The sequence below is a fragment of the Bos javanicus genome, chromosome 17 (genome assembly GCF_032452875.1).
Source record: "Bos javanicus breed banteng chromosome 17, ARS-OSU_banteng_1.0, whole genome shotgun sequence".
Classification (NCBI taxonomy): domain Eukaryota; kingdom Metazoa; phylum Chordata; class Mammalia; order Artiodactyla; family Bovidae; genus Bos; species Bos javanicus.
In genome coordinates, this window is record NC_083884.1 from 58,827,907 (window position 1) to 58,843,779 (window position 15,873).

General features: G+C 44.9%; 1 protein-coding gene across 4 annotated transcripts in view; it reads left to right on the forward strand.

Annotated features, from left to right (window-relative positions):
* The window catches only part of SPRING1 (SREBF pathway regulator in golgi 1), a 118,468-nt gene that overhangs the window by 11,739 nt on the left and 90,856 nt on the right, over positions 1 to 15,873 (forward strand). For 3 of the 4 annotated variants that reach the window (XM_061384903.1, XM_061384905.1, XM_061384906.1), the window contains 3 exons: positions 1,012 to 1,163; positions 1,547 to 1,660; positions 3,709 to 4,200. In XM_061384903.1, coding sequence (XP_061240887.1) covers positions 1,012 to 1,163; positions 1,547 to 1,660; positions 3,709 to 3,792 — 350 coding nt within the window. In that variant the 3' untranslated portion in view covers positions 3,793 to 4,200. Of the gene's footprint in view, positions 1 to 1,011; positions 1,164 to 1,546; positions 1,661 to 3,708; positions 4,201 to 15,873 lie in introns of those variants that run through there. The other variant, XM_061384904.1, reaches the window with a different exon arrangement.

Below are 15,873 nucleotides of genomic sequence, written 5' to 3' on the forward strand. Positions count from 1 at the left end.
AAAACAGCCTAAATCAGTTTCTAAAGGTTAGATGTGAAATGGCAAGTATATGAAAGGTATTTATAAAAAGTGTGTGTTAAGTTTTTTTTTGTTTGTTTTGGTTTTTTGTTTCGTTTTTAATCTAGGAGGATCTCATTTTCAGGAATGAACGCCTTGTATTTTTTCCTCTCTTCAGATTTTTGTTCGAAAAAGCATGAATTTTTCTCCAGCATAGATGAAAAATTGGCTTGTATAGGTTAGAACAGGCCTTTGTTTCCCTGAGTACTGGAGTGGGGTGCCATTGCCTTCTCCATATAAAAAGTATGTGTGAAGTTTTTTTTGTTCGTATATAGCCTAGGCTATATACATCCTAATCCACCTAAATGACCTTTTAGTCTGCGGTCATTTAATCATCACATGGCATTTGTTTCCCTGAAGAGAGGAAAAAAAACAAGGCGTTCATTCCTGAAAATGAGATCCTCCTATATTAAAAACAAAACAAAACAAAAACTTCACACACACTTTTTATATGGAGAAGGCAATGGCACCCCACTCCAGTACTCTTGCCTGGAAAATCCCATGGACAGAGGAGCCTGGTGGGCTGCAGTCCATGGGTTCGCTAAGAGTCGGACATGACTGAGCGACTTCACTTTCACTTTTCACTTTCATGCATTGGAGAAGGAAATGACAACCCACTCCAGTGTTCTTGCCTGGAGAATCCCAGGGACGGGGGAGCCTGGTGGGCTGCCATCTATAGGGTCGCACAGAGTTGTTCACAACTGAAGTGACTTAGCAGCAGCAGCCTACTTATAAAATAGGAGTTTGTGTTTCCTATAAACTGCTGCATGCAGGTAGCAAGCTCTGCTTGGACACCGTCTGATTCCAAACTCTGTGGTCTTTAGGATGCTGCTGACTCCAGACTCCGGCTGTGTGTTCTTTGGGAGCAGGACTTTGATTGCTGCCGTGTGATCGCCCCTGGTGGACAGGTAGGGGACTGCTAGGTGTATACTCAGGTTAGTCTCTGACTTTCAGGTTACGTTTGTGAGAGGAGAGATTTGCTGGTGAACGGCTGCTGTAACGTCAACGTCCCTGGCACGAAGCAGTACTGCTGTGACGGCTGCTTGTCCAGTGGCTGCTGTAGCGCCTACGAGTACTGTGTCTCCTGCTGCCTGCAGCCCAACAAGGTATGGAGAGTTGCTCCTTGTGCTGCATCTCCTTTCATTTTTCTGCTTGCATTTCACATTGAGCATTAGAATCTTTCTGTGGGATTCTTTGAAAATAGAAGAGAACCTGGTGTAGGTGTCAGAAATGGCTGCTGTGAGGTAGCCTTTGTCTGCAAGGGAAGGAGGTAGTTCTCTTTCCTCCAGCTATGCCTTGGTAGAGTGGGCTGTTGTATTCCCAGTCAGATGTCTAAAGAATAGGACACCAGCCTCCTGCTCATGTAAGCCTCTCTTTCTCTCCCTCCCCTCCCTGCATCAGCAGTCTCTTACTTTAGGAGAAGTTTCCAAGGTTACCTTGTGCTGTTGAGTTTGGAATTTATTATAGGTACTAACTTTTGTTTCCACAGCAACTCCTCCTGGAGCGCTTCCTCAACCGGGCAGCTGTGGCATTCCAGAACCTCTTCATGGCAGTTGAAGATCACTTTGAATTGTGTTTGGCTAAATGCAGAACCTCATCCCAGGTCAGAAGCCATGATGCCTCTGGTGGCGGGGTGGGCCAGTGGGAATCAACGTCTGGAAGAAAACTTGAAAATCCGCACTGGGGGCCCTTTGGTGGGGTGATAATGGAGAATAGATTTAAATGGAACTTTGGGGGATTGATTGTACAGTCATCCCTTGGTATCTGAGGATATTTGGTTCCAGGACCCCAAATTCCTAAATGCTCATATAAAATGGCATAATGTTTGCATATTACCTCCCTCCATCCTCCCGTATGCTTTAAAGCATTTCTAGGTTACTTATAATAACTAATACAGTGTAAAGGCCATGTTTTGCTTTTTGGAACTTTGTGGAGTTTTTTGAAATACTTTTGATCTGCTGTTGGTTGAACCCATGTATGCAGACCCTGTGGATACGGAGGGCTGACTGTATTTAGAATGTCAACGTGAGATTTATATGATTTAGGGATGTAAAATATTTATATTTATTTAAATCAAGGTCTAACTAACTTGCATGTTCCCTGACTGATTAGCTTGTTTGCATTTTAAGTCCTACTAGTCAAATTCTTGAGAGAAGCTCTCTCCTCTGTCTTTGACTGAAATTTGACTAAGGCTTTCAAGCCACCACTCATTTAGAGTGGGTACTAAGTTATTCTGGGACAAAAATGTGGTTCATTTTAGGATTCAAGGGCATGGGGCAGGTGGGTGTAGAAAAATACACAGATAAATCTGTAGGTTGTTAAGCTTTCAGTACTTTCTAGCATGTTGTCATTAAATGCTTTGCTCTTTGGGCATTAAACATGGCACCAGCTGCTGAAAGTGTCTGAACCTTTTTGCCTTTTGACTTCCCGTCCTCTGCTCTCAGCCTTTGTGATTGGGTGGTGGTTGGAGGGCTCTCTGTAAAATCACCAAATGTGTTCGTTATACAAGCACATTTCCTCTGGCTTTCCTTCATGGTGTCTCCAAGATTGACCTGGCTCTGTCTGAGATCCATGACTCATTTGCCATTCTCTGGAACTCTTACACCCTTTGCCAGATTTCTGTAGTCCTCCTTTGGGTTTTATGATGCTCTGTATGTCTCTGATCTGCTCTTACGGCATCTAGCATTGTTGGGTAAATGTTTCAGGGATTATAATGAGTATTTGAAACATGAAGAAATTCCTAATGGCCTTGTTTTGCTGAAAGAGCTTTCCATTTGAATGGACTTTAAAGGAAATGTGGAGGAAGTTTGAACCCGTGACTTTGATTCATACTCTCATTCTGAGAAATGGAAAATAGAAAAAAGGCCAGGTGTTTTCTTTCCTTAACTGATAAAACCCAGGAGTTAATACCAAACTTGACTGAAGATGCTAAACTTTCTTGACTTTGCTTTTTCATTGTAAAGAGAAAATTCCCAGTTGCCAATTTGCCTTTATAACAGTGTCCCAAGAAGCAGAGTTGGCTGCACGACTATAAATTGGATTAATACTTACAATTTAGATATTTAGCCTTGGTCTTAGACTAATTAATGAATTCTCGACTAGCCAAAAATTCAAGTTGCTTGTATGAAAACAAATTGCTGAAAAATTAGTCATTGAGGCTGATTATCTGTAGTCACACTTCATTTGCTTGGCCAGATGTGGTCAAGCATTTGTGTGGTACCGTGGTGTTTTGCTCATGTGCCAGCCCTTAGATACACAAACCTTGATGGAAGCAATTGGAAGTGCAACTCCTTCATCTCTGCAGGGTGCAGTGCCAAGGACCGAATTACTTTGAAGCACAGGGTCAAGTGCAAGACACCTGTTGGATCTTAATCTGACTTAAAATAATTTGAGGGAAGTTTATTGTCTCAGGTTGTCCCAGTCACAGCTGGGTTTTAAAAAACTCACTCGTGTGTGTAAAAGAAACGGTCCTGTGACGCTCTGTCCTTTCTCATCCCTTCGTTGGCATTCCATGCCGAGCATCCGCCTTGGTTGCAGAGGGTGCCCTGGTGACATTTTGGAGCTGGGCTCACCTGGGCTCCCGCAAGGGGCGTATGCTGGCCGCCATCCCGCTCTCTCTCACAGCGTTCTCCTCTTCCGTTTTGCCAACAGAGCGTGCAGCACGAGAACACCTATAGGGATCCCATAGCAAAGTACTGCTACGGAGAGAGCCCTCCCGAGCTCTTCCCCGCGTGACGCTGTGGGGGACTCGGCCCTCTGGGAGGATGTGCTGCTGAAGAACTTGCAGCCTGAAGCTTTTCTCTGGTCTTCAAGAGAAGACTTGATTATGACCACTTCTTGTGCTGTGCTCTGTGGCCTCACTCGCCCCCGGGCTGACCAGATGGACTTGCTCCGTAAAGCAGTTGGAAACGCCAGCGGGTTGAATTCGAGAAAGACAGAACGGCGGGTGACCTGGCGGAGGCATCGGCGCTCTGGGCGCCTCAGCCCTGCGGCTGCTTGGGAACCTGTGGGCCCTTTTGTGTGTTCTCCCCGGGCCCTTCACTGTAAAGTTATTTATTGGACTTCTTTGGAGTGGTGGGAAAATTCTGTTTCCTGTAGGAAAATGTTTTGCCTTGACAGTGGAATATATTCAAGGAGATTGTTGTTCTTGGTGGTGTTTTCTTGTGTTCTTGAGTTTCATGAGTGAAATCGTCCCTTCACCCACTAAAACTTTGGCTTCTTAAAACTTGCATGTTCTCTCAAGGTGATTTATTTTTGGTTTTGTTTTGACAGCATCTTCAGGAGTGCACCCTGACTTCTAAAATTGTCTAGAAACTCAGATGCTGTTCCCTTCTCATCCTGTGCTAACTTTCTGGCATCTGGCACTGTGTGCTCTCAGGTTTTTTTCTAGTCTGTTTGGATATGCTTGTTTACTGATGTGCATGCATTGTTTTAACCAGAAATTCTGCCTTGTTGTCCTGGAGGGTTTTGTTAATTGTTTCCTACGCCCTGGTTGAAATGACTGGTCTTCTCAGCCCTGGAACATCAGGAGTCTCAAGAAAGTCACCTGCGGGGCGGCCTCCTCCTCTCCTGACATGGGAACCCAGTGTTAAGGTGATTCCCAAGTGAAGATACATCTCGAAACTGACTGTAAGTGGTCCTCTTTTATTGCTTTCAGCTTCAGGAGATGTAACAGGTACAGACGTTTGGTTTCTCTATGATTTACAGAGACGAAGAACAAAACTCAAGTTTCTGTCAAGGTGCTAAAGGAGACATCTACCCTCGGTGGATTCAGGATGCACAGGCGCTGGTCTGCTTACTTGGGGCCTCCTGTGCTTCTGGTACAACAACCCCCTCTGGTCAATGCCAGCAGTATTTGGGGCTTAGATCAAGACATCGTGACTGTCGCATAATACAGCTCTTTGCTCTCAGAAGTCATGCTATCACACACAGTTCTTTCCCAGAGCCCTTCACTAACCTCTGGATCTGTCAAGGTCTCCCTTGTTCTTTGTCGGTTGTTCAGCTGCTGCCCTTGGAGCAGAGCATAGGTTTTACAGCCCGCTTTCAGCGTGTTTATTTCAGTGGAGCTTTGCCTTTCTGTATCTCTGAAGTCTGCATAGTGGGAATTTCCCTTAACTCTTTCGCATTATTTCTCACCCTTATCTTCCCAAGCTAGTTGTCCCCCTAAGTCCACTTTCTTAGAGGGTAAACTATCTGGCAGTTGTTTTTAAATGTTAGATCCCAGGAAGTTTATTTAGTGTGCATCAGGCTCTGGCTTCTGTGTGTGTTCTGTGGAAGCGTGAGTACGTCTACTGTTTCGTCATCTCACTGCTTTTGGTAACCCAGCCTGTCTCCTGGTGGTTGTCACTGACAAGCCTCTCCTTTGAGCTTATTTGAACCCTTGAGCAATAACTCACAGTAGATTTACTGTGGAAATAGTTTATATCAAAGGTCAGCCGTGTCTGTTTACTCTGTATTTGAACATTGGTGTGCATGTTTTGCATTTTCACTGCTTTCAAGGTCTTTGTAACTTAAGTAGAAAATTAAGCTGTCTGTTCCCACCTTCTAGATGGGGTGATAGAGTGAAGTGACTTCCCTGGGTCTCCACGACGGAACCAGAACATGACCTTCATCTGCTGCTCGGTGGTCCACTGTCCTTCCCGGTGCCCCTCGCCTGCTCCAGTGCTGACTCATCTATAAACACTCCCCTGAGAGCATATAGATCTGGATTGTCCAGGCCAGAAGAGAGGAGAGGTGGCATAAGTAGTCAGATTGGGTCGATAATCCAAAGGTCATTTTCATTCAGTCCTGGAATGTGTTTCTCTGTACTGTAGTCAGTTGAGAGGTGTGTTAACTGTTTTGGGAAACTCAGGGTACTGCAGACTGTGTAGCGAAGCCTCCCAAGGACCTGGAACATCATGGACCTCCCCAGGCTTCCAGCCTGGACCCCTCTCTACTCCCCTCTCTGGTTTGTTTCTGGTTCCTTCAATTGCAAGTTTCCACAATTAGGAATCTTGTCTTAGTTTTGTATGCCCAGAGCTCAGCAAAGTGTGTGATACACATTGGGTTTTAGGAAAAGATCAAAGATGAAATGAGAATTCCTTTAGAAGAAAATGTATTAAATTCCGAATGTTTGGGGTGAAAGGTAATTGGCTAATTTAAAGCACTTCCCCCAGTTCTGAATCTTAACTGCCGTGCTTGTTGGTGGAGCTGTAAAGATATGTCCTGATAGGGAAAGAAACGTTCCGTGAAAAGGGTGCTGTACAGAAAGGGCCACCCGCCTCAACGCAGCCTGGGATTCAGGGTGGCCCTGGACCCGGCAGCGCTGGAGCTGGTATCGAAGAAACAACTCTGCAGCTCTTATAAAAGCGGCGGATAGGATTTTCGAACAGGGTTTGCAGCTTTCAGCCTGTTCCCAGACTGACTCAGAGGCTGTCTAGGGAGTGCCTCGGTTGGTGAGGCTGCACAGGTGCTGTGGGAGCTGTGTGCAAGATTCCGAGCAAGCTGTTCCCATCGTTGGGATTTGCAGGTAAATTGTAAATGGGCAGAGACGTTGCTTCTTTAATCTGCTTTTTACTGGCTGGAGAGAGTGTGGCCTTGCAGTCAGTAACTTCTGCTTGTTACTAAGGCATGGCCTTGGGTAGTCTTCTTTCCTCTTTAGGTCCCAGGCCCTGCTCTGTGATACAGGATTACATCCGATGGCTCCTCATGGGGTTGTTGTGAGGTGTCGGCGTGAGTGAGGGCTCAGTCCTGGGCACAAAGTCCACATCTGCAAGCCATCAGGGGCCCCACATCAGTTGGGCAACAAGGCTGGGAATGGGTAGGCCCCTCGGGTGGAGGGATGGGAACTACAGAGTTCTGGGTATTGTTTTCATTACAATTTTTAGAAGAACTCATGCTAAAGATAATTTTTAAAATGGAGGTAATTTAGAAATATGTCAAGATGAAAGTAATAATTACTTAAAATCACGCAATTAGAGATCAGCCCCTGTTTTTTTCTCTTCCTCATGACTTTCTAGGCAGATGAGAACCCCTTTTCCTCTTGAAAGCAGTCCTCTGATGAACATTCTTCTATGTGACATACAGGCCTATCTAATAATTTTTAGTGATCACATGTCAGTTTCATGGATATACAGTAATGTTATTAATCTCCTGCTGAGGGCGTTTAGCTTGTTACTTTTTTTTGGCTACTGTAAGTAATGCACTGATGATACGCTTTCACGTGCACGATTGTATGTTTATCTGAGAATGATTTTCACCAATTTATACTCCCACCTAATGTATGTGATGAGTGTCTCTTCATGTATACCCAAGAACCCCATGGTATTGTTTAACTCTTTGCCGATGGATCTCAGTGTTCTAATTGATGTTTATCTGATCTCTTCCCATATTTTGATTGGTCATCTTATCATTCAGATGTAGTGAACTGCTGTTTGTGACCTTGGCCAGTTTTTCTCTCATTGGTCTTTATCTTACAGAGCGTTTTTCACTGAGGGAGACCTTAAACCCCTTTTCTTGTCTTTCTCAGCCCTGCGTTTCTCAGAGGCAAGTGGCTTGTTTGTTAACAAACTAACCTTTCCAGTTGATCTAGGGCAGCAAATGGGGGCAGTTGGCAACGTCCAGATTGCCAGGTGGTCAGTAGGTGTGATGGCCGGAGACCAGGGATACCACTAAACACCCCACTGCCCCTGCGACACAGAATGATCCGGCTCCAAGCGTCAGTGGTGCGACGTGGAGAGGCCCTACTCTTGGTCACATTTCCTCCCTTTCAGTTAAAGAGAAAAAACCACCAGGAGCTGAGAGCTGACTTGATTATTCCCTTGCCCTTGCCTTCTGTTGTGCCCAAGCGCTGCTGATTAAATTACCTTGAAATCCCACAGGACACACGGCTTCCTCACTGGTCTCTACCAGCCCAGTGCTGCCTCCAGGAACTGGCTTATTACTCTGCATCGGCGTCCCTTGCATGCTGACACAGTCCGAGCACAGACACCCTCCCGTGGGCAGAATAACCTCAGGTTTACTCACAGCCCCCTCCCCTCCTTGTTCTCCTGCAGCAGCCCTTTGCAAGGAGGGCTTTGGGGGATAAGGGGGGAAGGGAAATGTCACTACAGATCCCATTCAGAAAACTGGTCCTTCTACTATAAAAAAGTACCACATAAGTGAATAGTAATAATGAAAAGGAAAAGCTGGTGGAATTGTGAGAGTTCTTTCCTGCACAGCACTTTCCCTGATCTGTGTCGTCAGTCCATTGCCTTCCAAGCCCCTTGCCTGTGTGGACTCTTCCTGCAGGGTTTGTTGTCACAGTGTGAAGACGGTTTGGGGTGCCGGGTTCCCTGTTTTCACTCAGTCACGTGGCTGCGATGTTCTTCGTCTGGTTTGCTTTCACAGGTGGGAAGAGGAACGGGTGGCCTCCTCAGGCCTGAGTGGGGACCGTGGGGGTCATCGTGTTCGTGCAGCTGGCTCCGTGTCCTGGTAGCCCCTCGCCGCATACCTTCATGTGTATGACTCGATTCACCTCTGCTGTAGAGCTGCAGTGGTGGACATTTTAAAAATAGAAGTACAGCCTTTAATATTATAAAGAAAACATCTAGCCACTTAAAGTGAGTGGGCCCAACTGTCATTCAAACTTTTAAACAGGGGTCCTATATTGTTTCCCAGGACTGCAAGGTCAGTGTCTTTGAGGGAACCAAAATCAAAACCAGATCACTGCTATCAGTGTATTTTATTTGTAAGTGGGTGCTTTCCTAGTTTTTGGTAGGGTCATTAGTTCCTCTGGAGAAGGCAATGGCACCCCACTCCAGTGTCTTGCCTGGAAAATCCCATGGACGGAGGAGCCTGGAAGTCTGCAGTCCATGGGATCGCTGAGGGTCGGACACGACTGAGCGACTTCACTTTCACTTTTCACTTTCATGCACTGGAGAAGGAAATGGCAACCCACTCCAGTGTTCTTGCCTGGAGAATCCCAGGGACGGGGAGCCTGATGGGCTGCCATCTATGGGGTCGCACAGAGTCGGACACCACTAAAGCGACTTAGCAGTAGCAGCAGCAGCAGTAGTTCCTCCAGTCTTTGGACTTTTAAAATTCTTACATATTTTTAAGGAGCATAGTTTAGGGAAGCTCTGGTCAGCTTGCATCCGGGTTATCAAAGTCAGAAATGTTTGCTAAATGAGAAAAAGTGGTATTGGCTATCAGTGAAATTCAAGATCTCAGTCTACGGTGGCCACATGTCACTATTACTGAGGAGGAGTATGTGTGTTTATAAGTGTAACAGCAGTGTGTGAGTAGCATCCTAATTTTATTGATGAGAGCACAGACATTTAGTGGCCTTAAGTAAATTAACCTCTTATGGCTTTGGTTTTGTCATTTGTCATAGGCAGGTGATTATTAAGATATCTTGCAGATCCAAAATTCCGATTTTTGTGCCAAAGATCCTGCCACATATGAAGCAAGACCAGAGCCCAGCAACTTGGTCCTTGGCTCTGATTCTCAGAGGGTAAGTGGAGACCAACCATCTGGAGCTTGTTTTCTTCAGACCGGGGCTTCTCCTCTCTTGAAGATTTCAGCTGGGGCTCACCATTTTCTGCCTCTTTCTCCTCAAATATTAAATAGACACCATATTCTTCTCTGCTGGGACCAACTTATCATGTATTGCTGCTCTGCACCTGTGAAGACAGCTGCTGTGTTTTCCATCATAAAAACAGCTGCCTTTTGGCAGAGAGGCCCAGAACGTGGTTTGTAGCTATACCTTAATACAGTGTTAAATTATTTAGACATGCTTAACCTGAGATGCTCAGAGCATCTTGGAATTCCTATTAAGGCCTCTGAGCCTAGTGGGCTGCCATCTATGGGGTCGCACAGAGTTGGACACGACTGAAGTGACTTAGCAGTAGCAGTAGTCACTGCTCAGTAAAAGGTTTCCCTTTCGTATCTTTTGGGATCACTAGGCAGAAATCTCAAAATATAGGAAATTACAAAGATATTAAATTATCAGATCCCCAGCACCCCCCAGAGATAACCACTAATTAAAGTTTTGGTGTAAAGTTTTTCCTTTTTTTGTACATAAATGTATATTTTGTCTTAGTACGTAAAGGTAGAATCTTGCTGTATAATATTTTAAAATAAACAGTTCCTATTGGGTTGGCTTAACTCAATTATAGCTAATTAATTTACAGAGTGGGAAAAGTGTACGTTTTAATTGTATCATCTCGGCCTCTTAACATAAAGTCAGGGTAGGGTTGAAAGCCCTTTTAGAACTGCACACAAGTTTGGCATTGGCTTTCTACATCCCTTTTCTTTGTCTGATTTTTACCCAGTGGGGAGACAAGTCTTTGTGTTCCTCACAAATAAATTACAGGCATCCTACCTCAGCCAGAGTTGACCTACACGAAGCATGAGGAGGTTGAAACCTGTCACAGCAGAACCCCACTTTCTCGAGAGAGCTAAAGAAAAAAGATGGGGGGAGCCCTGCTCTAAATCTCCCCAACTATGCCATTCATTTCAGTGAATCACTAAGTGCAGCAATTAAGGAAATAAAAAAAAAATTATAAAATGGCTGGGAAGGACACAGGGGGACCATCTTTCTGGATACCTGCTTTGGGAAAAGGATGATGTGAGTTTAAAGCAGCCAAGTTTTGTCAAGTTTGTGGCCCATGGTGATGGTTTTTGAGGGCAAGAGGGATGTCAGTTTCTAAAGATGTTCTAGACGCTCCATGGGTTGCTATTTGGAGCTGGCATCCTCTGTGCTTCCCTCCAGAGCCTCAAGAGGCCTGGAGTCCCTCGCATGTGCTGGACTCAGTTTCTCTGAGGAAGTTTTTGCCTGGGCAGCAATCCAGGGCGTGCTCTGAGAGTGCAAGCCCTGACACCCGTGCCCGTCCTGAGCTCTGCCTGCAGCCTGCTGCATGCCAGCTTGGAGGCCTGAGATAAATGGTCTTGCAGCTGCTTAGCAGTCAGCTAGGCTCATTTATTTGACACAAATAAGCTCATTGACCTGATTTAACAGAGGGAGGAACTATGGAGTCAAGTCCAATATGGTCTTAAAGCCCTGTCTTTCCATCGCAGTCTTTTCCGACCTTTAAGGATGACTGCCGAGTTAAATGATGCTCATGGGCACTCTCTCAAGGAAAAAAGGGGAAAGAGAAGCTGGAGAGATGGGAGGAAGGGGAGAGGAGAGAGCAGGAGGTGTTGGGGGCACAAACGCCAACAGTTGCTCTATGTGCCACTTGGGGGCACCAGTTACTTAGGTTTTCTGTCCTCAGCGTAGCCCTTGTTGGGAGACCGTGAAACCTGTGCCCACGTGGGCTCCCTCTCACTGAGACAATGAAGCTGTTCTGTAGACGAGGGACCATCTGGTGGTGACGACAAATCAGGACTCTTTCCCAGAGCCCCGTCGACTTTGTGCACGGGGACTCAGGCATATCCTTTTGCAAAGAAAAGGAAATCTGCTGCTGGTGCCATTGAAGACCTCAGGCTGGGGGCCCGTACCGTCCCTTTCTTCCTCCCCTCCCATTTGTTGAGGTGAAAAGTAGGATAGTCTCTTGACTGGTCCTACCCTGACAAAAAACATGGAACTGCTTACAGCGTACCATCCTGCATTGGCCCCATCACGTTCACACAGCAGTGTGTCCTGAGGCAGGTGTTCTTTCTCATCTTCTTTTTAGGAGCCAGGCTCTGACACAGGTTATATTTTTCTCCAGGTTATAGATGCCAGCTTCAGAGCCCCGGAAGGTGCACACGTGCCCAGCCTAGGCACTTTGTGATTGCAGCAACTGTCTTCCAATCATTTCTGGAGCTAAAGACTCCAGAAATGTTTAATCTCAACAACCACGCTTATAAAGTTGTAGGTCTTTTTATCCTCATTCTACAGAACTCAGAGATGAATTTCTTTGTCTGGGGAAACATCGCCTTAGTAGTTTAAACCAGGATAGTGATTGAACCTGGATCTTTTTTTGCTCCAGGACCTTGACTTTTAGCCCCTGTGATGTAAGTGCCACTGTGGGCTGAGTGCTGAGAAGGAGGTCGAGATGGAGGAGGGGTTATTTGCTTTAAAGCTTGCTATTTGGTCTAGGATTTGGATCGTCTTTGATTTAAGCAAAATGTTTCACCTTCTTGCTGCTGGTCCTGCCAGGAAGAGTGTTTGAAGAATGCCCTGAAAGAGGATTTTAGCCTTTCAGCACAGCTCTGGTAACTTCCTTTTTCACCCTGATCAGAGTCCTTATAATGGGCTGAACTCAGCCCATTATAATATATAATATAATATTTCCCCCTACCCAAATCTATATACTGAATTCCCAACCCTCAGTGCATTACAGTGTAATCTGTTCAGATAAACTGCCTCTGAAGAGGTGATTAAGTTAAAATTAGGCTGTGAGGGTGGCTTCTGATCTACTAGGACTATGTCCTTAAGAGGGAGAGAAAGCCCTTAAAGAGGGTTTAAGAAGGCCGCCATCTGCAATCTAAGAACGCCTCAGGAGAAACAAACCTACTGACGCCTTGATCTCAGAATTCCCGGTCTCCAGAACTGCAGGAGAATGAATTCCTGTCCTTTAAGCTCCCCGGTCTGTGGTATCTTGTTAGGGCAGCCTGCGGTGACTGATAACAATCCTTGAAGGAAATGGTGCTGAGTTACCATGCAAACCCAAAGGATGGCATGGCGGGTAGCAACACTGAGCTGCACCGCTGGAGTCGTCTTGGCTCCAGTATGTTTCTTTTCTAAGAAAGTGTGCCTGAGAGCATGCCTTTCCAGCCCTGGCCTTCAGGGGCTCTAGTTTTAGGGTCTAGCCTCAAGACCTGAAAAGTGCTGCTTTTAAACCTGTGGTGTTTAACCAGAGGGGCATTTTGCCCCCCAGGGGACATAAGCCAATGTATGAAGACAGTTTTGGTTGTCATGACGTGTGTGTCTGTGTGCCTTGCACAGCCCCCACCACAGAGGGTTGTCCACCGCCCAGTGTCTGCAGGGTCGAGGTAGAGAAACCCTGGGTTCAGCGTTGTTGCCCTGCGAATGAGGGTGACGTGGGATTGTCAGCTCCGGTCATTCGTTCAGCAGGTACTCGCTTAGCACTTACTGTCTACCTAGCTCTGTGCTAGGGAGGGCAGAGACCTGGAAGAGTCTCCTGGGATTGAAAGTCGTGTTGATCTTAAGCTTCTGGTTTTGGGAACATGGTATTAATACCTAAACATCCTTAGGTGATGATGTTACCATCCTCCTTAGGATAAACTGTCACTTTGGATTTCCAGAGAGCGTTTTTTGCTTGGACAGCCAAGCATCATTTATTGAATCCTGCCTCATTCACAGACCTACGCTAGTATAGCTTTGTTGTTCAGTCGCTAAGTCATGGCCGACTCTTTGCGATCTCATGGACTGCAGCGTGTCAGGCTTCCCTGTCAGCTTGGTTCTTTTTATAAAGGATTGGAGGAGGGACTTCCCTGGTGGTCCAGTGGCTAAGACTGCTCCTAATGCAGGGACCTGGATTCGATCCCTGGCCAGGGAACTAGATCCCACATGCCGCAACCAAGAGTTTGCATGCCATAACTAAAGATCCCTCGTGCCTCAACGAAGATCAAAGATGTTGTATGTCCCAACTAAGACCTGGTGGGGTGCAGCCAAATAAATAAATGTAAATATGAAAAAAAGCAGAAAAGATTTGAGGAAGCCATGTATTTATATACAGTACTGATTAGTAGAACCAGTTTAAAAGGAATGGCTACCCACTCCAGTATTCTTGCCTGGAGAATCCTAAGGACAGAGGAGCCTGGCAGGCTATAGTCCATGGGGTCGCAGAGTCGGATGTGACTGAGTGATGCTTTTAAAGTGGAATGCCAACATGTAGATGTGAGACAGCAACACAGTTGATGTGTAAATCCATATATGCATTTTTCCTAATTACAAAGTGACACATTGCATTATAGAAAGAGAAGTAAAGAGAATAAAAACTTTCATAATTCTTCCATCTGTAGATAACCACTATGTGATACGTCTCTTTTTGTACACATGCGTACATATTTATATTTAACAAAAAAGAAAATTGCAACCCTATTTTACCATTTTGTCACTAAATGAATGGCCCTTGAATGGGGCTTTGACCTCTAATTTGGTGATCACAAGGCAGAGAAAGATGTCTGCATGCCAGATTGGCTGTGGAGTTAGGTGACCAGGGTCACTGCATACCAAGAATGCATTGATCCAGGGAGATGGGTGAACACCCACATTTCACAACTCCAGAGGGCATCATTCGAGTAGTACCAGAATGGTGTATTTCGTGTCAGCCCTCCGCCCCTCCCCCTTGTGTGACCCAGCAGCCCTGGAACTCTATTTTTTGTAGCAGCTTTGTTGAGCTGTGGTTCACTTACCATGCAGTTCAGCCATTTAAAGTGTACAATTCAGTGATGTTAGTGTGTTATTCAGAGCTGTGCAGCCATCACCACAATCAATTTTCGAACATTTTCATCACCCCAGAAAGAAGTCCCGTACCTGTTAGCTATCACTCTCCCATTTCCCCTGATCTTTCCAGCCCTAGATAACCACCGATCTACTTAGTCTGTAGATTTGCCTATTCTGGACATTTCATATAAATGGAATCATATATGATCTTTTGGGACTGGCTCCGTTCACATATCATCATGTTTCCATGACTTGTCCAATTATAGCATGTATCAGTACTTTGTTCTTTTTTAAAAATTTATTTTCCTAGTTGAATTGTTCATATACAGTTCATTCACCTTTTTAAAGTATACAGTTCAGTATTTTTTCCTGTTCACAAAGCTGTGCAGCCACTACCACTAATTCCAGAATATTTTCATCCCTCCAAAAGAAACCCCATACCTATTGGCAGTCATTCCTCATTCTTCCTCCCTGCCAGCCTGTGGCAACAATTTACCTTCTGTCTCTACTGATTGCCTATTCTGAATAGTTCACATACATAGAATTGTACCGCATGTAGTCTCTTGTCACCAACCTCTTTCACTTAGCATGTTTTCAGAGTTCACTCATGTTGTAGCATGTGTCAGTACTTCATTCCTTCTTATGGCTAAATATGCCACAATATGGATAGACCCTCTTTTGCTTATCCATTCATCAGTTGATGGGCATTTTTGATTGTGAATAATGTTGCTCTGAGCATTTGTGTACAAATTTTAGGTGGACATATGATTTCTATTCCCTTCTAGGCATATGCCTAGAAGTGGAATTACTGGGTCATATAGTATGGGTTTCATCTTTTGAGGAATTTCCAGACTTTTCCAAAGCAGTTGTACCACTTTACATTCCCACCCGGCAGTCTAGGAGGATTCCGATTACTTCACACCCTTGCCAACACTTGTCTTTTGTTATTGTAGCCATCCTAATGATGATGAAGTGGTATCTCGTTGGGGGTTTTGAATTAGTGTATCCTTGATGGCTCATGATGCTGAACATCTCTTCATGTACTTTAGTGGCCACGTGGACATCTTTAGGGAGGTGTCTATCTTAATTCTTGGCCCATTTTAAAATTGGGTTGTCTTTATAAATTGTTAGACTTCTTTATGTATTTTAGATACGAGCCCCTTGTCAGGTATATGATTTGCAAACATTTTCTCCTATTTCTATGGATTGTCATTTCACTTTCTTGATGGTGGTCTTTGAAGCATAAAAGTTTTAGTTTTGATGAAGTTCAATTTCATTTTTCTTTGGTTGCTTGTGGTTTTGGTGTCTTATTGTGATACTAATTGATTTTTAATGAATGATAATATTCCTTGGAATATATGTAGCATAAAAAGATAATTGTTTGATACTAATTGCATAATGTTCTTTGTTTTAGTGTCGTCATGCCCACCCTCACCCCCAATATCTTTATTCTGGTGACA